The sequence below is a fragment of the Lepidochelys kempii genome, chromosome 4, assembly GCF_965140285.1.
Source record: "Lepidochelys kempii isolate rLepKem1 chromosome 4, rLepKem1.hap1, whole genome shotgun sequence".
Taxonomy (NCBI): Eukaryota; Metazoa; Chordata; order Testudines; family Cheloniidae; genus Lepidochelys; species Lepidochelys kempii.
The window spans coordinates 88,664,693-88,687,714 of NC_136383.1; the positions used below are offsets into that span (position 1 = coordinate 88,664,693).

Here is a 23,022-nt window from a genome sequence, read left to right on the forward strand (position 1 = left end):
CCAGAGACTAGCTTTCAAATTGTCATCTGCTAACAATTTCAAGGCTGGACCCTCATTCTTCCCTTCAGCAGGATTGGGTCCTTCACCCTACCCCCGGACCTTTCTCCTAGAAGGTTGGAAACTGAAACTAAACTGGGAGGAGTGGTAGATACGCTGGAGGGGAGGGATAGGATACAGAAAGACCTAGACAAATTGGAGGATTGGGCCAAAAGAAATCTGATGAGGTTCAATAAGGATAAGTGCAGGGTCCTGCACTTAGGACGGAAGAACCCAATGCACAGCTACAGACTAGGGACCGAATGGCTAGGCAGCAGTTCTGCGGAAAAGGACCTAGGGGTGACAGTGGACGAGAAGCTGGATATGAGTCAGCAGTGTGTCCTTGTTGCCAAGAAGGCCAATGGCATTTTGGGATGTATAAGTAGGGGCATAGTGAGCAGATCAAGGGACGTGATCGTTCCCCTCTATTCGACATTGGTGAGGCCTCATCTGGAGTACTGTGTCCAGTTTTGGGCCCCACACTTCAAGAAGGATGTGGATAAATTGGAGAGAGTCCAGCAAAGGGCAACAAAAATGATTAGGGGACTGGAACACATGAGTTATGAGGAGAGGCTGAGGGAGCTGGGATTGTTTAGCCTGCAGAAGAGAAGAATGAGGGGGGATTTGATAGCTGCTTTCAACTACCTGAAAGGGGGTTCCAAAGAGGATGGCTCTAGACTGTTCTCAATGGTAGCAGATGACAGAACAAGGAGTAATGGTCTCAAGTTGCAGTGGGGAAGGTTTAGATTGGATATTAGGAAAAACTTTTTCACTAGGAGGGTGGTGAAACACTGGAATGCGTTACCTAGGGAGGTGGTAGAATCTCCTTCCTTAGAGGTTTTTAAGGTCAGGCTTGACAAAGCCCTGGCTGGGATGATTTAACTGGCAATTGGTCCTGCTTTGAGCAGGGGGTTGGACTAGATGACCTTCTGGGGTCCCTTCCAACCCTGATATTCTATGATTCTATGAACCTCCCTGCTTACAGGAATCCCTTTGCTGGCTATGTGTGTTCACCAACTGCAGCCCCTCTGTGCTATGAACATCTACACAGACACTCGCCTATATGCTTGCTTGTGGATCCACCACCACCAGCTCAGAGACTGGATTCTGTTTTAAAGAGATATCAAACGCATCCAAAGTGTCTAAGGGTTGAGCATTTGCCTGCTCTTCCCTGCATCCTTGTGGGTTCAGTCATAAGGCTGTTCTGCTCTCAAAAACCAGTAACCCAATCTTTCCTCAGACCCTTACGTACAGACTGCTTAGTCAAAGAAACAGCATGGAGTCATTCCTGTTCCAACAACATTGTTTCCCCAACAAGCTGGTCAAACACAGCCACTTGGTCATCATAGGGCTGTTCACCCTCCCTAACAATTTTCACTCCATCTGAAACCTTCTCAAAGCTATCCACACTGGATCTTTCTAAAGCAAAGCCAGTGGATCCATTTTCAACAGAAAAATTCTGGCTGTTAGGAAATGAAACTCCCTTGATCACATCACTTTCACCACATCCCTCATTTACAGCGAGCTGGTTGGAAAAACTGCCATGAGGAATTTTCTCCTTAGCAGATTCTCTAAGCAACAATCCCTCTTTCACAGAAATTCTGCCCATACCCTTTTTTAGAGCTTGCTCTAAAGGAACATTTTCCTGAGCAACAACAGACTCTTTCTGGGTTTCACTTAAATCCAGAATCACCTGGTAGGGTTGACATATAGTATATGTTCCAAAAAAATGTGCTGTATGTATTTTCACTTGCAAAAAGGAAACGTACAGGGAGTCATGGATGTGCTGTTTCAGGAGCAGATGTGTTTGTTGAGCACTCCCAAGGGATATCTGCTAAAGTACTTTTTAGCCAAACAGCTTGACAGAATCAGTGATTTTTCTGTTTACAAGACTGTTAATTGCACTGCAAATGCTGAAGTGGGAAATGCCTGGAAGCAAGTCCAAGTAGCCGCCTGGGAATCAAACCCAGTACCTGTCACAGAAAATACATTAATGAGAAAGAGATGGCACTAGGAAGGGACTGTATCTCTGATTCCCCTAGCTACAGGAATCCTTCAGAGATTATTTCACCAAAAAATGAAGTTATGACTAAATGTTGAGATTATTACTTCCACGATTTCAGCTGTGGAGGACAAGGTATAGACAAGAAACCCCCCTCTACCTTAGGCTAATATCTACTATTTACTTATGGAGAGAGAATAAAACTGTAAAAGCAGGGTAGAGTTTAGGAAAAACAACATATATGAAATAGTAGGGTTGTTGGTATCCCTGACTCATTTAACAAACATGGTATTATAATGTAACATGCTTTACAGTTGATCTCTGAAGTATTGGAACAATTGAGTCCCAATGAATCTTTTCATAAGACTTCTTCCCTTTTCCAAAACTAATGATTATTCAGCTGAGAGATTTTATGTACCGTCTTTAGCTCAAAAACATTAGTGTTAGACTTTGAGAGCTTTGACACAATAAACTGTTACCACATTTAACTTCCTTCCTTCCATGCATCTACTTACTAATATGGGCTGGTATTTTTGCAGGATTATAAAGCACATGTTGAAAGAGCAGCTGGTGGTAATCTGGTCAAAAGGGATGCTCTTTGGAATTAGGAAACAATTAGAGTTTTCAATAGCATGAGTTTATCCTGGCAAGCCAAATATCTTTGTATTGCTTGAACTGCTACACTGATATTTGACATTGATGTACTGGTCAAATAAAATCAAACGCCAAAACACACCAGTTTTTTCCACAACTGCACGACCACTTTAGGTATCCTTAAAAAAATTTCACTGTGGAAGCACCATTGTAGGTATTAATGTTACACTAGGTGAGAGGGAGTTTGTTACCTCTTACCAATGCAATTATATATTGTTTCAACTGATCTTGTGAAAGGACCAATATTTCATCCAAAGTGATATACATTGTTAATACACATGGAGGGGTTCATCTTTTTCTTTTCTATAACTAAATACTTTATAAGTACTTAAACTTCTTGTATCGCTCTTTTGTAAAATGTCAGTTATAGAAAACAAACAGCATATACCATAATGTTTCTTCAGAAAAAAAAACAACCTACAACAGAATATACTTTATACAAGGAATTTATTACATATTCAGATATTACTACAAAACATTTTGAAAAAGATACATTCAAATAGAATGCCAATGTCACTACCAGATCAGACCAGCTGATCATCTACTTCAGTATCCTGTTGTCCCTGCCAGTACCAGATGCTTCAGAGGAAGGTGCAAGAAACCCTGGACAATGAGGAATAACTTACTCATAAGCAAAGTTTCTTCTTAATTCCTCTCATTTAGAGGTAGGTGAATGTCCTGTATCATGACAGTTTATTATACCTATTCTAACACTTAAAAACAAACAAACACCTTTTACATCCCAATATAATTGTGGATGTTCTTACTGTCCAAGATACAGGCTGGAGCTGCTGCAAGCCCCCAACAGTGCTTTATTTACCACTCCCCTTTCCCCAGGGTATTTTTAGTAAAAGTTAGGGACAGGTTGTGGGTGTCCCATTAATTTTTGTTTATTGCCTGTGACCTGTCCCTGACTTTTACTAAAAATACCTGTGATGGAATGTTAACCTTATGGATGAGATAGAGAGAATCTGCTGTGACTGTCAGAACTCTGGATGAGTTTGTAGGATTGGTAGTTGGAAAATGTATCATCTTCTCTGAAAACTAAGCAAATTTAAGTGGAAATATTTGAGACAAAATTAATATAAAACACCAGATGGCCATTTTTAGAGTAGCATCGTACTTTAAGTTCTGTTCTCCGTATGGCAACAACAGTGAACAAGGTAGGTGACCTCTTGTTTTTTTTTTTTTTTGAAGTCTATATATCACCCAACATATGTAATTCTCCCACTCTACAGTTTTGCACAAACTTAATAGAATGGGCTATCGCAATTCTCAATACACCTTGTGGTGAAGGCATCTGAGTTCTATACAGTTTTCTAAGGCTGCCACATAACAGTCTATAGCAAAAGCTGACATTCTTTAAGGACCACTGACTTTTATTGCCTAAAAAGTAGATTTATTCCAGCTTCTGAGAAGAAGAGTCAGGCAGTGGAATACCCATCCTTCCCATCAAAGAGGTTTCTCAACCTTTTCTTGTATTTGGTATTTCTGAAAGATGTGAATTGAAACAAATAAATATATATTAGCAAAATGAAACAGTCATGAGTGGGGATCCCATATCCTTATATTCGAAATATCCTAGTTTCCTCTACCCACAGTTTTACAGAATTTAATCCCATACTCACTCTCCCTCAAAGAATACCAACTGCTCACAAAATTATCTTTAGGAAAATATTTAGAGGCAATGCACCATTTTCCTAAACAGTTAGCTTCTTTTAATAGACTTAGTGGTCAGGGTGTGTGGGGGAAGAGTATAATTTTCTTTTAAAATATTAGTTAAACTTGAAATACAGTGGTTTCTCCTCACTTTGAGCAACTTCCCTTCCCTACATACATGTGTGGGTTACTTATAAAATACAGGCACACATTTTGGCTTGCTGCATAGCAGCAATGAAAGTGGTTTAAATATTAGACATGAATGTCCAATACACAAATGTTAAACATCAGCAGTTCTTGCATTTTAACTGAGGTCTTTAATACCATGTACAGTTCAGGTTGTACATACTGCAGATACTTTTTAAAAGTTTCATTTTGATTTAATGATAAAGTCTGTGTATTCACTAAAATCCTGTGTAACTTTGAGCTGGAATCAGACAGTAAGTATTGTTTCACCACAGCTTCTGTGACAGTTGCATTACACATACTCCTGAGAACCTCAGTCTTCCGTTACCTTTTAGACGGCATTTCACAGGCTGCATTAAAGACATATTTAACAAAAATAAAGGTTCTAAAAAAGAAATGGTATAAATGCTTTTCGACATGTTGGGTAGCAGCTGAAGTTGTTCACATAGAACTCATGGCATAGAACTGCAGCCAATGCCTGGTTAAACAGCACATACATCACTACAAGCCACCAGGTTAAGTTTTGAAATCCAAATGTGATGGCCATGGATACATATATTAGGAGTTCAGCAAAATAATGTGGGCAAGATACTCTCTCAAACCAGTCTCCAAAAGGAATGCTGTGGCTCAAGTTTACTACCTTTCCTGCAATTTAAAGAAAGAAAAAAGTTAGTTGATAGAGCATGTATTAAAATAAACTTTAACTCTTAATCCATATTTATGTATAATTACGGAGTAATGCTGAGCACCTGCAGTTCCCACTGACTTCAGTAGGATTTGTGGGTGCTAAGCACTTCTGAAAAAGAATCACACCACTTTTATTAGATGCCTACATATGGATTAAGGAGCCTAATTTTAGCCACTCAGGTTTGAAAATAGTGACCTTAACTCATTCCCAATACAATGTGTAATGTTATGGTTACTTTAAGAAGTAAGGTCTAAGAATAGAGTGAGATTTTCTAATCATAGCTCAGGAAAGTAATTCCTTCTGTAGCCTCTGCATATCAGCCTCTCCATTTATAAAAGAGAGATGATAAACACTTACCTAATAAAAACTTCAAAAACAGACTCCGAGAAACTGCTGAATTGGAATTAATTTGCAAACTGGACACCATTCAATTAGGCTTGAATAAAGACTGGGAGTGAATGGGTCATTACACAAAGTAAAACTATTTCCCCATGTTTATTCCCCCCCCCCTTTAGTTTCACCTTGTCAAGGGGGCCATCCTGATCATCACTACAAAAGGTTTTTTTCTCCTGCTGATAATAGCCCACCTTAATTGATCACTCTCATTATAGTGTGTATGGCAACACCCATTTTTTCATGTTCTCTGTGTGTATATATATATCTTCCTACTGCATTTTCCACTGAATGCATCTGATGAAGTGGGTTTTAGCCCACAAAAGCTTATGCTCAAATAAATCTGTTAGTCTCTAAGATGCCACAAGTCCTCCTTTTCTTTTTGCTGATACAGACTAACACAGCTACCACTCTGAAACCAAATTAAGTGGTAATAAGTGTTCCTAACACATTTTAGACATATTTCTATTCAGGATGATACAAGTGTGAACCTTCTTTTTAAACCTTGCATATTGTGAATAACTACATATCACCTGCTCAAGTCTCTTCCAGATAGACTAAGTTAACCCCTTGGAAAGTGATCTACAGAGATACATATTCACATCAGCATTTATTTCACTGAGTTTTTGGAAAATACCAGTGTTCTAAGGGGTTGGGCTCAACAGAGATTCATTGTGACACACAATTTTTAATGGAAAAGTTATTACAAACAGCTCCAAGAAGTGAAATATCTCACCTGATTTACTTTTTCTAAGATTAGCTAGAATCACATGACATCTATGTTGGTGAACTGAGGCCCAAATGTACATAATAATTCCTAGGGCGTGGTACCAGCAGATTTGCATAAAGAGGTCTTTCCCTGAATTAAAAATGAAAATAGTATGCCTATTAATACAAGATTGGGAAAAAAAGTCTGCATTAAACCCTCACCAATACCATCTCAAAAAAATTCAGCTTATATATATATATATATATATATATATATATAAATAATGTTGCAGCTTTTCCCAGTGTATGCCCCACTTCTTGAATAATGGTGAAGGGAGCTTTTAAACACAACTTGTGCAGACAGTGAACCACACCCTAGTTATGAATTGCTGCAGGCCTTTATTCTTAACTGCCTGCTACTGCAAATTATAAATTAGTCAGTTTTCTTTTTAATCAGTAGCTGTAGGAATAAGGGAGGGTGCATGCTACAAGCAGAAAGGGTTACCATTTGGTTCAGGCCTCCATATTCTAACATGTTTTGGACTGTGACAGTGTTTGTAAAAGTGTATTTTTATCACCATGTTGGAAGACTGTGCCATAGCTGAGGTCAAGATATCATGACAGAATTGTGTTGCCTTATCTACACTAGCAATAAAAAAAAAATGGTGAGAACAGATGATTGATTTGCAGGAATTTTGCACTATGGATGGACCCCAGTGCTTATGCCAAGGCACCATCTCTGTGGAATGCCATGATCAGAAAGGTAGAAAATGCACCCAGACAGTGCCACCTAGAAAAGGCTTTGTTTGCACCAAAGTCATTCTAAGAGGGCTGTAAAATCAGCGTGGAGGACAAAAGCTACCTCTAAGATAGCATGAAATGACTTAAATTCTATATCTAGTGCTGACGACATAAGAAAAATTAGTCATGTGAAATGCACACCAGGGGCATTCTGGTTCATCATGTACCTATGCAGCAGAGCAAACAACAGCTCAACTGTAGGACTTAGTGCAACATGTTGGCAGAAACAGGTCACATTATTCATGAATCCTTTAGAGCTCTTTGGATACTTAATTGGCCCAAGTAGCAAAGAGAAAGGAGCCTGATACTAGACATGTGATTGGAGGCCAAGAACTAAGTAAACAGGCAAAGGTGCTGGCAGACTCATATTTAAAGGAGGGTCCACAGCAAAGAGAAACTTCTGACTAAAATAGCTGTGTAACCAGAGAGATCCTGACCTCTGCTGGACTGGAGGTTCCTTCATAAAGTGGAAGCAGCTCATTGACAAAGATATGATGTGTTGGGCCTGGGAGTCTAAGGGACATGGTGGCATACAGCAAACAACGATACTGAGCTATAAGGAGAAACCGCATGTAGAGCAGAACTAGGACACATACTAAGGCCATGCATGTGATGTCATGTGCTGGTTAATAAGTCTGACTTTAAGTAACTGCAGTAAATACTTTTATAGATCTCATCAAATACCTCTTCTCTCACATACACCTGCACACACCTGCACACAAAAACACCCTGTAGATAGAACTTTAGAAGGTGAAAAGATTAGGCATGCTACTAATCTCTCGTTCACCCTTTCCCCCACTCCCACCCTCACCAAACCATCTTGTGATACTAGAAACAAATTAAAAAGAAGCCGCAAGTATGGTTAGCACTAAAGAGACACTCACCATTGCTGACATTAGCCGGCACTTGACACAGCACAGTTAAGCCAATAACAATATAGTACCCAAGCCCAAAGCAGTATTGTACGATATGAAGGAAACCACTGGAGAAGACACTGATGCAGAGGCACTCTATGAGCCTTCGAAAGCTGTGTAGCCAGAGGAGCATGAGAACCAAGAGGGCAGACAGGTGTTTGTCACCTACAAGTCAAACAGAAGTGACAATCTCAAACTCTTCCTCTTCACAAACTGAGCTCCAAATTCCCTCTGGAAACCAGTTTTCACTATAATTTAATTTGCATTCATTTTAAAACTACTTAGAAGGACATCAGCTATGGAACCTGAGCAGCAGGAATGAGAGAGAAAAAAATCAGTGTGTGCATTTTTAAGATGACTGCCTTGAAAGATGGAGAGTAAGTCCTTTTGGACAGAAAGGATGCTTTTTAATTTGCGTATATGTTACCCACACATTATGACGATGAGCACATTTAGCGTCTGTCTTACTATTAGTGTTTCTAAAGGAACACTGACAACTTGAAGGATGGAAAAAAATTTTTTAAAAATGAGTTAAAAGTGAGGGCGAGTGTAAAAACTACCTCCAAATTCCCCAGTCAATTTCCCGATTTTTTTTTAAAAAGTGCTCCTCTTTTCCTCTGTTAGTGTCTGAAAGAATCACACAAATAGAAAAGACTATAGTGAAACTGACTACACATGATGTATCATGCATAATATCATGAATTAATCAAATGCATGATGTAAACAAACTTTTGTGAGAGATTTTTAATTTCTTTCAGTTGCACAGAAAAACCTCAGATTATCCAAAATGTGAAAACATACAATAAAACTGGAATTTGGTTTTTCTAAGTTTTGGCTATGACTTCTGAGCGGTTACAAGATTTACTGAGTCATTTCAAGTGTTACCTGTAACAATTTTTAGGCAGAAGTTTGGTTTTTTTTCAGTTGACTGAATATGCTAAAGGTGAATTGTAAAGCAAAACACCTTTTTTTGTTGTTGCTTTTATTACATTTTGATGATGTATTAAGATAGACCCTTTTTTTAAATTAAGACTAAGAATCAGCATCCCCTTCCTGCTCAGTTGGGGGAAGGGAGAGCTGCACAGGTCCTCCATTTTTCTGCTAGGGTAAAATAAAAGAAAGGCCAGATATTTACAGTGTGAAAAAAAACAAAGGAATATATTTTTAAAATTTATGAAATACTTCTTATATATCCTAAAAACAATTTTACAGGGCAAAAATAGTTTTTCTTTGCTGTTCACTTTTAAATCAATTAAACCAAGCGATTATTCTGGAACATCCTTTCCATTAATTTCTTCTGTCTAAATAAAGGAAGGATTACTTCTAGAAAAGGAGTGTTGAATAATGGTTAAAGCTTTGAACAAGGCCACTGACCCTCTCCGTGCCTTGGTTTCCCAACCTGTACTTTTTACGGTGGTCCTGCAAAGATTAACGTGTGGGTATCATGGGATTCTATGTTTACAGCCCTCCCAAATCTATAAAACCTTTACATAATTACACCCCAATCTAGAATTTTTCAAATAAAATATTTCCTTACCAATCTAATGGGAGATCAAATTTGCTTCTTTCAGATCTATTAACAGTGTTATTAAAACTCCAAATAATCAAGATTTTTTTTAATCGTGATTAATTTTTTTGAGTTAATCACATGAGTTAACTGTGATTAATTGACTGCCCTAGTATAAATTAATAAATTAGGGATGAGTAGCTGATGTATTCTCAAAGGGAGGTCAGGAGAGTATAGCAGTTCTGTGTTACAACATCTGTGCATCTGTCCATAACATGTGGAGTACTTGCCCACATCCTGGTTCTGCGAAGCTCCACCAAGAGCACTGAGCAAATCCCGAAGCCATATCGGGAAAGGTCTTGCTAGGAACAAAGCTTGAATAAGCAATAGGAGCAACAAGCCATTCCAGACCACAGAAAGAATATAAAAGTGAGAAAACCACCTGTGGAAGAAAGAAGCAGCAGTATTAACTTTCTGGATTTTTCAATCATTTTTTTCTTATCACTCCTTTTTTCAGTGTTGGAATTCAGTGACCAGGTCTAAGGAGAACGGCCCATTTTCATTTGGCCTAACCTCCCACAATAAGAGATGATGGGGCCTTTTATGGAACTACCAGATGTCTACCATAGCCTCATTCCAACAGTCTTTCCTAGTTATATGATGCTCAGAATACTAAACCTCCCACTCACTGTATCTTTTTCCATGTTTTTAGAACCTTCAAGTGGATGCACTGGAAAACTAGAAGAGTGAGTGGAGACCACACAAAACAAGTGCAAGACTCAAGGCTTTAAATAATTAAATATAATACAAACCACACAGCAATACATGAATGTAAAATGAAATTTTGAAAATATAAAATGCTTCAGTTAAAAGTATGACAATGTCATGTTTTAATACCCCAGCCATCCTGCCTGGAATTCTTTTCTGGGCATTTCCGTGCTGTTGCCTCGAACAGCATTTTCATTTTCTTCACCTCTTCTGAACAGACCATGGAGAAATTACTACTATTCTGCATTTATCTTTTGTACAGAATCACCCAGACACCATTACACAGCTGGACTGTGTGATGTTTTGTCACCACACAAATCCAGGAGTCTTTAAATTGTCTTGCAGACCTAGGGATTATTCATCTCTCTTGATATCTTTAAGGCAAGACTGGATGCCTTTCTGGAGTGTATGCTTTAGATAAACACAAGTTATTTGGCTCAATAAAGGGGTAACTGGATTAAATTTAATAACCTGTGAAATACAGGAGGTAATTCTAGATAATCTCATGGCTTCTTCTGCTCAAAGTCTATGAATAAAATCAGGACATCTGGCGATATCTGCCAATAGATAAACATTCAGGATGAGAATGCTCAAAGTTTCCTGACCGCAGGACTTCCTTGGATGATTTTGACTGTGTAATCAAATAAGACTGTATTTAGCTTCAGAATATGGCAAACTGACCTGGCATTTGAGGTTGATTTTTTATTTTTCAAATCATATGGGAGATAGAATGCAGAGGAGTTGGATATTCCACAATGGCAAACAAAGATGTGTATCACACTGAGAACTTTCCAGGGGCTTAATAAATTTGACTTTAAGGGTAACATGATCAAATTCTCCTAATCAGTTAAAATGGGAATGTCCTACAGTGTTGACATATCTCAGCTGGCAACTTTAAATTTCTCTGGATAGACAAGAGTGCTCCACAAGAGTATTGGGCTTGTATCCAGTGCTGACAATCATTTAGGAGCAGGGTATCGGCCTCTGATCAGCATTCCACAACATTCTCTCTCAAATATAGCAGGTCACTCACACAGATGAAGAGCTTCATTGTGCACACAGAAACCATTTGCCCGCTTACAGCGGGCAGACCAAGCAGGTACAGATTTAAATTTATCTGAAAACACTCTTTGTACTCCAGTCTCATACAGACTAACACGGCTGCTACTCTGAAACAGTAGGGTTTGTTATAGTAAAGTGGGCTTAGAGACAAACAGAACTCAAACTGCTATGAGTTTTTATGCAAACCAGGTCTCCACTTAGCCCATATTCAAGTCAAACTCAAGTCTTGTTTGATACCGGCAGCTTAGACTCTTGGGGAGGCCCCCCGAAGTGGAAAGTTTGTGCGGGAAGAGGGATGGAACAGAGGCTGAAGAGGTAACTAATGGACATACTCTTCCCTCTCCTCTCTAAACCCCTCCCAAGGGTTTTTTATTAGAGTTATTTTAATAGCTGGTTGGTTGGTTCAGTGTTATGACTATATTCCCATAAATAATAGCCCAAAACACATACATACGTGTGTGCAGGTGCATATGTATTTTAAACTATTTGTTTAGAAAGTTTTTAACAAGTTTACAAATATCAGAAACAATCAGTACAATAGTTAGCTTTCATTTATATGGGAATATAGTCATCAGAACTTTCTACTGAACAAAGTGTTACCGTATTACGGAGTGAGCATCATTACAACACCTGTATCCTTTTTAGTGATTTTATTAAATTGGGTGAAATCTCTATGTACACAATTTAATAGACCAGACATATCTATCAACTGCTAATATTTTTAAAAATTGGCCAGGTGTACTGGTTCAAAAACATCCATCTTTGTAATGTAAAGAGTGGAGTGCAGCTACTTAAAAGGCTACTTAAAAGAGTTGATGCCTTGGCCGCGAACTGTGTACTCGCCCTCACTCACACCAAGTAAGAAGATCACCACGGTTCACAGGTGAACTACAGCAGATAACATGCAGAGGCAAAGTCAGGACATCAGTGGTCCAAAAAACATTCTAAATCCCTCTGCCAGCAGCCCAAACAAACATTTACAGGACTATGCCACTGCAATAAAGGAGACAAAATGAGCCTTTTACTCCACAAATCAGTATGGCAGAATCACAGCCAGCATAGACATTTCACACAGCAAACCAGCTAATCAACCCAGTTTTCACAGCCCAGACACCAGACCCAAGCATCAGCCATTGTAAAGAGCTGTCAGCATACGTCACTGAGCAACTGAATACAGAGGGATTAACTGGAAAGGAAAATTCCCCCCCTCACCCAACTATTATCTGCCCTAGCACCCCTGGCAAAGTTTGGGCCTCCTCACATATGCCGAAGTTCAAGAAGCCCTGAAAAATATTACAGGTACAACCTATTAAATGGATCCATGTCATTCGTGGTTGGTAGAAGCCAAAGAAGAATAACTATGACCACGGCCAATGGAAATAGTCAAGGCCACCTTCAGAGAAACACACCTAAAAATTTTACAGTTTACCTAATCCTCAAGAAGCCATTACTTGATTCTGAAGTTGATTCCAACTACTGTCCCATCTCTAACCCTCTGTTCCTGGGCAAAACAAGTGAGAAAATAGCAACCATCAAGCTCCAACAACATGTTACATTAGCCAACATTCTGGATGCCTCACAATCAGGATTCAGAGCAGGGCACGGCATATAGATGGGTCTTGTCAAGGCAGATTCCCCACTCTGGCACTTCGATATCAGGTGAATTCAGAGTCTGACCATCTTTAGGAAACATTGCAAGGCCTTCATCTTTGGGAAAGCTTTGCTTGCAATTCCAACAGCCCTTTATTTTTAAACCCTTCTAATTCCCCTCCCTCCCAAAAAAACCCTAACCCAAGCAGAGTTTTGACCCCAAAAAGGAAGAAGTGCCAGAGATGCCATTAAATCCACGAGGATGCTACTGATTTTACATGGAAGATACTCACATACTACTATGATGGATATTACTACCTTAATAACAGAAAATACAGCAATGGCCAAAGTGTTAAATGCCTTTTTTGTTTCAGTTTTCACCAAAAAGGTTAGCAGTGATCAGATGACTAATACGGTGAACATCAGGATAAATGGGGTAGGATCTGAGGCTTTGAGGATTCACGCTGCCGGTCACAGTCGAAAGTGGTGAGTGCAACTTTTCGAAGCTCAGGCTCATTAAAACATATCTTTGATCGACAATGGTTGGCAAGAGACTGGCATTGCTTGCTATTTTATCGCTTGAAAATGCCATTGGTCAGTCTTTGGATGTCTCCGACGCTGTGCTTCAGTTTGCGAGGGCAAAGGCAAGAAAAGCAACCTTTTGAACCCTAAAGGACTAGGGTTAACACTCTAAGGCTGTCACCTACTGCAACACTATTTAATACTAGTCCACCCAACGTTGGTGTACAGTTCAAATTCTTGACGTAAGTACACTTCAATTCTTAAAATTAAAAAGTTTCTATAAGCTTAGAGGAAATTAATTTTTATTTGCTTATATATGGCATGAATAAATACAGATTTACAGAATCTAGTGTGCAAATTTATCATCTTATATGACAGGGATAAATCATGTATGCAAATCATACATCAAAGTCATGAAACAGGCTACAAATGCAATAAAAAATAAGGTATTCATAAGTTTAACAAATGGGGGGGGGGGCGCGGCACCGAAGACACTGCTCACCAGGTGTGCCATTTGACCTGAGAACTTTAACTGTGAGGTAAGGGACAAAGACAAAGGGCCAGGTGGGAAGAGGCCCAGGGAAGTAGCAACAACTGACTTAAGTGAGTGGTATGTGGCTGTTTATAGGGTCACTGGGTTCGAACCCAGAATAGTGGGTGGGCCCGGGTTTCCCCACTAACCACCAGCGAAGTGCTATAAAAAAAACTCTGAGAAGAGGGCAAAGCTCCTTTGGAAGCCTGAGTGAAGGGCTGAATTTAAAAGGCCCACAGCCAGGGCTGAAGACCCTGTTGAGGAAAGATGGACAGTTTTGTTGGACTTTTGCTACCTTGAAGGGTTTGATTTTGATTGTGTGACCCAGCCAAAGGGCCGAGGCACTGAAGACCCGCCACGCAAGGTCAACAACCTACAGGAGGTGCCAGGAGCAGGAAAGAGACTGCAGTCCTGCATGCAGCAGCAGCTGGCGCTCAGGAAGTGAGCGTCCCCCATCACAGATGTATTAGCAGAGTGCTGTAAGCAAGACATGAGACGTAATTCCTTCCACTCAGCACTGATAAGGCCTCAGCTGAAGTACTGTTTCCCATTCTGGGCACAACACTTTGGGAAAGATGTGGACAAACTGGAGAAAGTCCAGAGGAGAACAACAAAAATGATTAAAGGTCTAGAAAACAAGACCTATGAGGAAAGATTGAAAAAACAAAACAAAACAAAACTGGGTTTGTCTAGTCTGGAGAAGAGGAGACTGAGGCAGGACATGATAACAGTCTTCCAAGTACATAAAAGACTGTTAGAAAGAGGAGGGTGATAAACTGCTCCCCTTATTCAGTGAGGACAAAAAGTAATGGGTTTAAATTGCAACAAGGGAGATTTAAGTTAGACGTTAGAAAAAGTTTCTACAAGTAGTTAAGCACTGGAAAAGATTAATTAGGGAGGTTGTGGAATCTCTGTCACTGGAGGTTTTTAAGAACAGGTTAGACAGACACCTATCAGGGATGTCGTACATAATACTTACTAGTAGTTCTGCCTCAGTTCAGGGGACTGGATGAGATGACCTACTGAGATCCCTTCCAGTCCTACATTTCTAGGATTCTATGGGTTGCAGCATGAAACCTTTAGATAAGAAAATTGATACATACTTGAAAGGACATCTATTAAAGGCAGTATCCTGTGGCACTGTTATTTTCTATCATGCAAATACATATGCAGGTGTTTCTTTACAGACATATTTAGCTAGTTAAATACTCCATGGCAACCAATTGTTGTTACTATCCAAATGCAGTAAAATAGCATGTACAAAATGAGCTTTGCCCTCAGTCCTGTTCGTCTGGTATAAAACAAAAAACTCACCATCACAAAGGCCGTGATCTTAATGGGTAAAGAGACTAAATTACTTTGTCTGTTTTTTGGCCCTGAAACTGCAACTGGTGTATCTCCACCAGAGTAAGCTGTAGCCTAGCCAGGGCTCAGACCTTTTTATCATCAGGCAAACAGAGGGAGTTTGCCTGGGAACCGTTCGGGAGGAGCTAAGGTGAGTGCTGCATTAGGGGGCCTGTGTTGTGAGCTGGTGGGGTGAATATCCAAGTGTCTGTGTGCTGTGATCATTTGTTTGACTGGAGCTATTTGCAGGGACTGTTTGATGGTGTCTGTGTTTGTTTGAAAAGTGTGAATTGGGAGTGCTTTGTTCCAGGTGGGCCTTGAGTGGCTGATCGGAGGGAAGGCTTTGAGCCAGGCCAACTGCCTTGAGCCAGCAGCCTTATAAAAAGGCAGGCAGTTGCGAACTGAGGACAGGCAAATAGAGGGAGTTTGTGGGAACTCTCCCGAGGTGAACTTCCAGGCAGAGTGTATTTGCCTTTCAGGCTTCGGTGAGAAGTAAATACAACTCCTGAGGACACTCTCAGAAGGAAAACATGGATAGTGAGTGATCAGCTGTTGTGACCTGCACAGGATCTGCCACGTTTGTCTTTCTCCCAGAGGACAGAAGTGACTTTGTCTGTACAAAGTGCAAACTGGTCTCCATATTGGAAGAGAAGGTTAAAGGATTAGAGAAGCAAGTATCAACCTTGCATTACATCAGAGAAAACGAAGACTTTCTGGATAGAAGTTAGTGTTTGGTTCTGGAGGCACAACATGCCGAAGAATCAGAGAGGGCAGCGCAGAACGGGGAAGAAAATTGGCAGCATGTGACCTCCAGAAGAAGAGTGAGTGTAGGAGCAGGATTTTATAATTGTACTATGACAATTAATGAATGATTTGATTTCATCCTGCCAGCCACCCTTTTTGAATAGCAGAAAGGAATGACCTTCTGGGACATTGGTAGAAATGCATCTGACAGACTGCCAGTGTCTGTACTGATGTTAAGGCAGGGACAGACCAGAACAAATCTTATGACTGATTATGGTCACCCTTTTGTTTTAGGGTAAGTTATAATGTCTACTATGGTTTCCTATATGTATTACAAATTAGGCACTCTAGTTAAATATACATTTCTTTGTTTTAAGGTTTAGTAAGTAAGAGACTGGATCTTGTATTGTGTCTATGTTAAGGAGATTAGAGGAAGGCTTAATTTATAATGTTTTTTGCTCAATATAAACTGACACTATTTGTACTCTCAAAGGTCTCTGTAAAAGACTTTGTATGTGAATGAGGAATGCATGCATCAGGAAAAGAAAGTGTGAAGGCCATTGTTATAGCCAGATGGTCAATGAAGGAGTGAAGAGACTTAATGACACCAAAGAACCATCAATGGGCATCCATAATGAAGGAAGGGCAGATTGACGACCCTGTGGTGAAGGCTGGCACCCCTAAAGACAGGATAATTGATTAAATTAGAACCAGGACAGGATGACCCTCTCGGAGGTGTATTGGAATGTTTACATCAAAAGATGCACCAATTAAGAAGTAACCGGTCACAAACTGACACAGCAAAATCCATAGACTTCAACAGAGCAAAAGACTATAAGAACAGGGTGTTTGGCCATGGGACATTGGATTCATCTTGCCATGCTCCAGGAGCATCAGATCTCGACCGACAGAGCCCTGCTCCCCTCTGCGACCAATCTGGCTGGCCACCAGATTGATCCAGACTCTGGATCGGTAATTATAAACATTGACTGGCAGAACTGTGTGCACATGGTGAGTGTCAGAGAGCTTGAAAAGCATATGCTAACAGTCGTATTCTCAATAAACGTGGCGTGCAGCCTTCTCCCCTATAAAGATCCCGTGTGCTTCTTATCAGTATAACATGAGGGAGAACCTATATACCCCCTATGCAGATAGAGGTCAGACACCATTTTCAGACTCTCTGCACAGGTACTACTGCGGAGAATGATTTGGTAGACACATCTGAGGGAAAGTATCCCTAAGGAGATCCCATCGACCAGAAGGCATGGGATGCATTGTCCTAGGGGATGGCGGTTCCACGACCACTACTCCCAAGAGAAGGAGACAAGTGGTTGTGGTCAGGGACTCCATCCTAGAGGGGGATGGAGTCATCCATCTGCCGACCAGACCAAGAGACTTGAGAAGTGTGCTGCTTGCCTACAGCTAGAATTCAGGATGTGACGGAGTGTCTGCTGAGACTGATCAAGCCCTCGGACCACTACCCCTTCCTACATCTCCACGAGGGCGCCAGTGATACTGCCAGGAAGACCTTGAGCAGGTCACTGCAGAGTATGTGGCTCTGGGAAGAAGTTTGAGGTGCAAGTCGTGTTCTCGCCCATCCTCCCTGCTGAAACAAAAGGCCCAGGTAGGGACTGTCGAATTGTGGAGGTAAATGCATGGTTATGCAGGTGGTGTCAGAGAGAGGGCTTTGGATTCTTCGACCATGGGATGTTGTTCCGGGAAGAAGGATTGCTCGGAAGAGAGGGGATCCACCTAACAGAGAGAGGGATGAGTATCTTAGCAGGCAGGCTTGCCCGGGGTACAGTGACCTAAGCCCAGAGGTAAGTGGGATACCGGGAGGAAACACAAGGAGGAGGGTGCAACATAGGAAGCCTCCTGATGCACCTAAGAGAACTAGCCAATTGCTTTGCTTTCTCAGTGTGAATGTACACAAACGTAAGAAGCCTGGGAAACAAGCTGGAAAAACTGGAAGTCCTGGCACAGTCAAAGAACTATGATATGACTGGAATAACAGAGACTTGGTGGGGGAGCTCACATGACTGGAGCACTGTCATGGATGGGTATAAACTGTTGAGGAAGGACAGGCAGGGGAGGAAAGGTGGAAGAGTTGCACTGTATATAAGAGAGCAGTATGATTGCTCAGAGCTCCGTATGAAACTGGAGAAGAGCCTGTTGAGAGTCTATGGATTAAGTTTAGAAGTGAGAGCAACAAGGGTGATGTCATGGTGGGAGTGCGCTATAGACCACCGGACCAGGAGGATGAGGTAGACAAAGCTTTCTTCAGACAATTAACTGAAGTTTCCGAACACAGGCCCTGGTTCTAGACAGGGTGATTGAAGTCCCCCATATCTGCTGGGAGAGCAATACAGCAATGCACAGAAAATCCAGGAAGTTTTTGGAGAGTGTTGGGGACAACTTCCTGGTTCCTCCAGTATTGCACCAACTAGGGGCCTTTCTCCTCTTGACCTACTGCTTACAAACAGGGAAGAATTGGTATGGGAAGTAGAAGTGGGTGGCAACCTAAGCAGCAGTGACCATGAGATGGTTGAGTTCAGTATCCTCACAAAAGAAAGAAAGGAGAGTAGCAAAATACGGACCCTGGACTTCAGAAAAGCAGACTCTGACTCTGTTAGGGACTGATGGGCAGGATCCCCTGGGAGGCTAATATGAGAAGGAAAGGAGTCCAGGACAGCTGCCTGTATTTTAAAGAAACTTTATGGAGGGCACAGGATCAAACCATCCCGATGTGCAGAAAGACTGGCAAATATGGCAGGCAACCAGCTTGGCTTAACAGTGAAATCTTCAGTAAGCTTAAACACAAAAAGGAAGCTTACAGGAAACTTGGACAGATGACTAGGGAAGAGTATAAAAATATTGCTTGAGCATGTAGGGGTGTAATCAGGAAGGCAAAAACACAACTGGAGTTGCAGCTAGCAAGGTATGTGAAGGGTAAAAAGAAGGGTTTCTACAGGTATGTTAGCAACAAGAAACGGGTCAGGGAAAGTGTAGGACCCTTAATGAATGGGGGAGGCAACCTAGTGACAGATGATGTGGAAAAAGCTGAAGTACTCAATGTTTTTTTTGCCTCGGTCTTCAGACAAGGTCAGCTCCCATACTGCTGTCCTGGGCAGCACAGTATGGGGAGGAGGAAAGCAGCCCTCAGTGGTGAAAGAACAGGTTAAGGACCATTTAGAAAAACTGGACATGCACAAGTCCATGGGTCCGGATCTAACGCATTCGAGGGTGCTGAGAGAGTTGGCTGATTTGACTGCAGAGCCACTGGCCATTATCGGGAGAGGTCCCGGACGATTGGAAAAAGGCAAATATAGTGCCCATTTTTAAAAAACGGAAGAACCACCCGGGGAACTACAGCCTCACCTCAATCCCTAGAAAAATCATGGAGCAGGTCCTCAAGGAAACCATTTTGAAGCACTTGGAGGAGAGGAAGGTGATCAGGAACAGTCAACATGGATTCACCAAAGGCAAGTCATGCCTGACCAACCTGATTGCCTTCTATGATGAGATAACTGGCTCTGTGGATACGGGGAAAGCAGTGGACATAATACATCCTGACTTTAGCGAAGTTTTTGATACAGTCTCCCACAGTATTCTTGCCAGCAAGGTAAAAAAGTATGGATTGGATGAATGGACTAGAAGATGGATAGAAAGCTGGCTAGATTGTCAGCTCAACGAGTAGTGATCAACGGCTTGTCATATAGTTGGCAGCTGGTATCAAGCGGAGTGCCCCAAGGGTCGGTCTTGGGGCCGGTTTTGTTCAACATCTTCATTAATGATCTGGATGTTAGGATGGATTGCACCCTCAGCAAGTTCACAGATGACACTAAGATGGAGGGAAAGGTGGATATGCTTGACGATAGGGATAGAGTCCAGAGTGACCTAGACAAATTGGATGATTGGGCCAAAAGAAATCTGACAAGGTTCAACAAGGTCATGTGCAGAGTTCTGCACTTAGGACGGAAGAATCCGATGCACTGCTACAGGCTGGGGACCGACTGGCTAAGTGACAGTTCTTCAGAAAAGGACCTGGGGATTATAGTGGATGAGAAGCTGGATATGAGTCAGCAGTGTGCCCTTGTTGCTAAGAAGGCTAATGGTATATTGGGCTGCATTAGTAGGAGCATTACCAGCAGATAGACGGAAGTGATTATTCCCCTCTATTCAGCACTGGTGATGCCATATCTGGAATATTGTGTCCAGTTTTGGGCCCCTCACTACAGAAAGGATGTGGACATTACAGAAAGGATGTGGACAAATTGGAGAGAGTCCAGCAGACAGCAACGAAAATGATTAGGGGGCTGGGACACATGACTTATGAGGAGAGGCTGAGGGAGTATGGAGAAGAATGAGTGGAGATTTGATAGCAGCCTTCAACTACCTGAAGGGGGTTTCTAAAAAGGATGGAGCTCAGCTGTTCTCAGTTGTGGCAGATGACAGAACAAGGAGTAATGGTTTCAAGTTGCTGTGGGGGAGGTCTAGGTTGGATATTAGGAAACACTATTTCACTAGAACGGTGGTGAAGCACTGGAATGGGTTACCTAGGGAGGTGGTGGAATCTGGCTGGGATGATTTAGTTGGCATTGGTCCTGCTTTGAGCAGGGGGTTGGACTGGATGACCTCCTGAGGTCTCTTCCAACGCTAGTGTTCTATGATTCTATCATATCATCCAGAATTAGACAATATGGGTATGTCTACACTGCAATAAAACCTCCGCTTCTAGCTTGTGTCAGCTGACTCGGACTTGCAGGCTTTGGACTGTGCGGCTATAAAATTGCAGCGTAGACATTCAGACATAAGCCCAGGCTTTGGGACCCTCACCCATTGTGCAGTCTCAGAGCCTGAATGTTTACACTGCAGTGCTACAGCCTTGCAGCCCGAGCCCTGTGAGCCCCTGTCAGCTGACCCAGACCAGCCATGGGTGTTTTACTGCAGTGCAGACATACCTTGTGATGAAAACAGCTTAGCCTTGGCAGCATTACAGCCTCCATAGTCTAACAAACCCTAAAAGGCTATACACCTCTCCAGATAGACGACAGGACACACTGGTAGGGCAGCTTGCCCTGCTGATGCCCATTATATGCTTTTGCACTGAACAAACAGTTCAGTCTCCTCTATACCTGCCATCTTAGTATCTTTCATTCTAAGACCTTAAAATCAATTATGCTAGCTCTCCAGATTTTGAGGGGTGACTCACAATATCTAGTAGGTTCTTAAAGCTCCAGCTTCTGGAGTCATGGGATTACATGGTAACTTCAGTTTTCCTTAAAACAACCACCACCACCTATGTTTCCAGCTCTCATGATTACAGAGAAAAGCTGGAAAATGTTAGGAGTGTATCTCAAAGCCCAGAAGCCACTAGATAGCCACAAAAAAAAACATAATTCAACATTAATCAAAGCAACACAAATATAAAAAACCCTTAAGATTTTCAAACCAATCTCACGCCTTTCCAAGGCCCCACGCCTGCAGCCCTTTACACGGCTGAAGAAGGGGGGTTTGTTGCACAAGCGCACCCCACTCCCAGGGCTAAGGGCTGCAGGGCACGCGTGGGGCTCCCCAGCCGAGCCACGCCGCCCGAGGCGGAAGGGGACAGAGCCCCTGCTAGGGCAGGCGGCTGTCCCTGTGCTGGGGACGGGCTAGCAGACCCGGCGCCCCCCCGGCCGGACTGAGGTAACCTCCCTTCACCTCTTGGGCACATCCAGAAGCCGCAGCCAGGCTGGGCGCTGCCCGCAGCCGCTCTTGGTCTTCCCGTAGCGGAGCAGGTCCTGGAAGAGGCCGGGTCGGGGCCCGCCGCGTGGGGCCTGCAGCAGCTCCAGCAGCAGCGCGGCGAGGAAGGCGGCGGCCAGCAGCAGCCAGAGGGCGCTGAGCGCGGCCGGCATGGCCCGGGAGCCTCCCTGCGCACGGGCACGCACGGAGCCGGCCCCTCCAGCCGCAGCCCAAGCCCCCGGAGCCAGGCGGGTCTGAGCACCACCCCCGCCCCGCGGAGCCGGGCTCTTGCTGTGGGGAAAGGGAGGCGGGGCCGGACACCTCGGAGCTGCGGGGGAGGTCCGGGCAGCTTCCCCGCCCCACTGGGAGGCGCGAGGAGAGCCCGGAATCCCCCCGTTGTCCGCTGTCCGCATGTGGCCCTGTGTGCCCTCAGCCTTGGTAGCGTTATACTGTCTGTCTTCCCTCCCCGCCGCCCCTGAACCCCCGCCCAGCTGCCCCTCTTCGCCCTCTGCTCTTCCCCAGGCTTCCTTGTACCAAGGCACTTCAAAACAAAAAACGCTGAACAGGAAACAAGCTCAAATAATGACGCAGCCTGTAGGGCGGCAAGCACAGGCGCGGCTTGTGTCGGTTCTGTACAGCAAAGCCACTGCCTGTGCATTTGTGAGCAAACTGTGCAGAGAGCTCAATTCTTGCCTTTAAATATAGGGAACAAAAAAAGGGGAGCAAATAAATGGAAACTCCAATAAACCTCTCACACCGGGAGTTAAAGGTCCTTCTGTGAGGACTGTTAAAGGGACACTTAAGTTGTAAGTGTCCTACTCACCTGATTTCTTTTACCTGTTGCTGTTACAAGTAACACCTATGATTATTATAATAAAAAGATTACAGAAGAACTATTTTCTTCTATTTACAGTTTGTTTTATGTTGTGTATTTATCTGCACTTTATGTATAGTCAGCTACATTGTTCCTTTTGTGCATTTAGTTTTTTATTTCGGTGCAATAAAAAAGCACCAATCCAACACTCTGGACCCCTTGACAATCATTTAGAAATTGACACATAAGTAAACCCATCAGTTACCCCAAGATCAAATCAGAAAACCCAGGAACACCATAAACACAACAAAAATAATTAGTCTCCTCCCAGATTCCTACAGTGTGGCAGCCCTTCCCATCACCTACTGCAGTAA

General features: G+C 42.5%; 1 protein-coding gene across 2 annotated transcripts; it reads right to left on the bottom strand.

Moving 5' to 3' along the window:
* Nucleotides 1–3,122: 3,122 nt before the first annotated feature.
* Nucleotides 3,123–22,295, bottom strand: SRD5A3 (steroid 5 alpha-reductase 3). Of its 2 annotated transcripts, XM_073342010.2 has the most exons (5): nt 21,814–22,293; nt 9,839–9,990; nt 8,012–8,206; nt 6,355–6,477; nt 3,123–5,182 (listed from the first exon to the last, which is right to left on the bottom strand). In XM_073342010.2, the coding sequence occupies exons 1-5, from the start codon at nt 22,245–22,247 to the stop codon at nt 4,923–4,925; spliced, it is 1,164 nt and encodes a 387-aa protein (XP_073198111.1). In that variant the 5' UTR covers nt 22,248–22,293; the 3' UTR covers nt 3,123–4,922. The 2 variants fall into 2 exon arrangements, with proteins under 2 accessions (XP_073198111.1, XP_073198112.1); XM_073342011.2 differs by lacking the exon at nt 6,355–6,477 and having other exon boundaries at nt 21,814–22,295.
* Between the last annotated feature and the right edge of the window lie 727 nt (nt 22,296–23,022).

What these genes read in the sequence shown, in the direction of transcription:
- SRD5A3 (XM_073342010.2), bottom strand. Translation starts at nt 22,247, where the DNA reads ATGCGGACAGCGGACAACGGGGGGATTCCGGGCTCTCCTCGCGCCTCC. An exon ending in CTTCTGGATGTGCCCAAGAG is followed by an intron (nt 9,991 to 21,813) that starts GTGAAGGGAGGT and finishes TTTCTTCCACAG; the next exon opens with GTGGTTTTCTCACTTTTATA. An exon ending in GCCGGCTAATGTCAGCAATG is followed by an intron (nt 6,478 to 8,011) that starts GTGAGTGTCTCT and finishes TTTTTAATTCAG; the next exon opens with GGAAAGACCTCTTTATGCAA.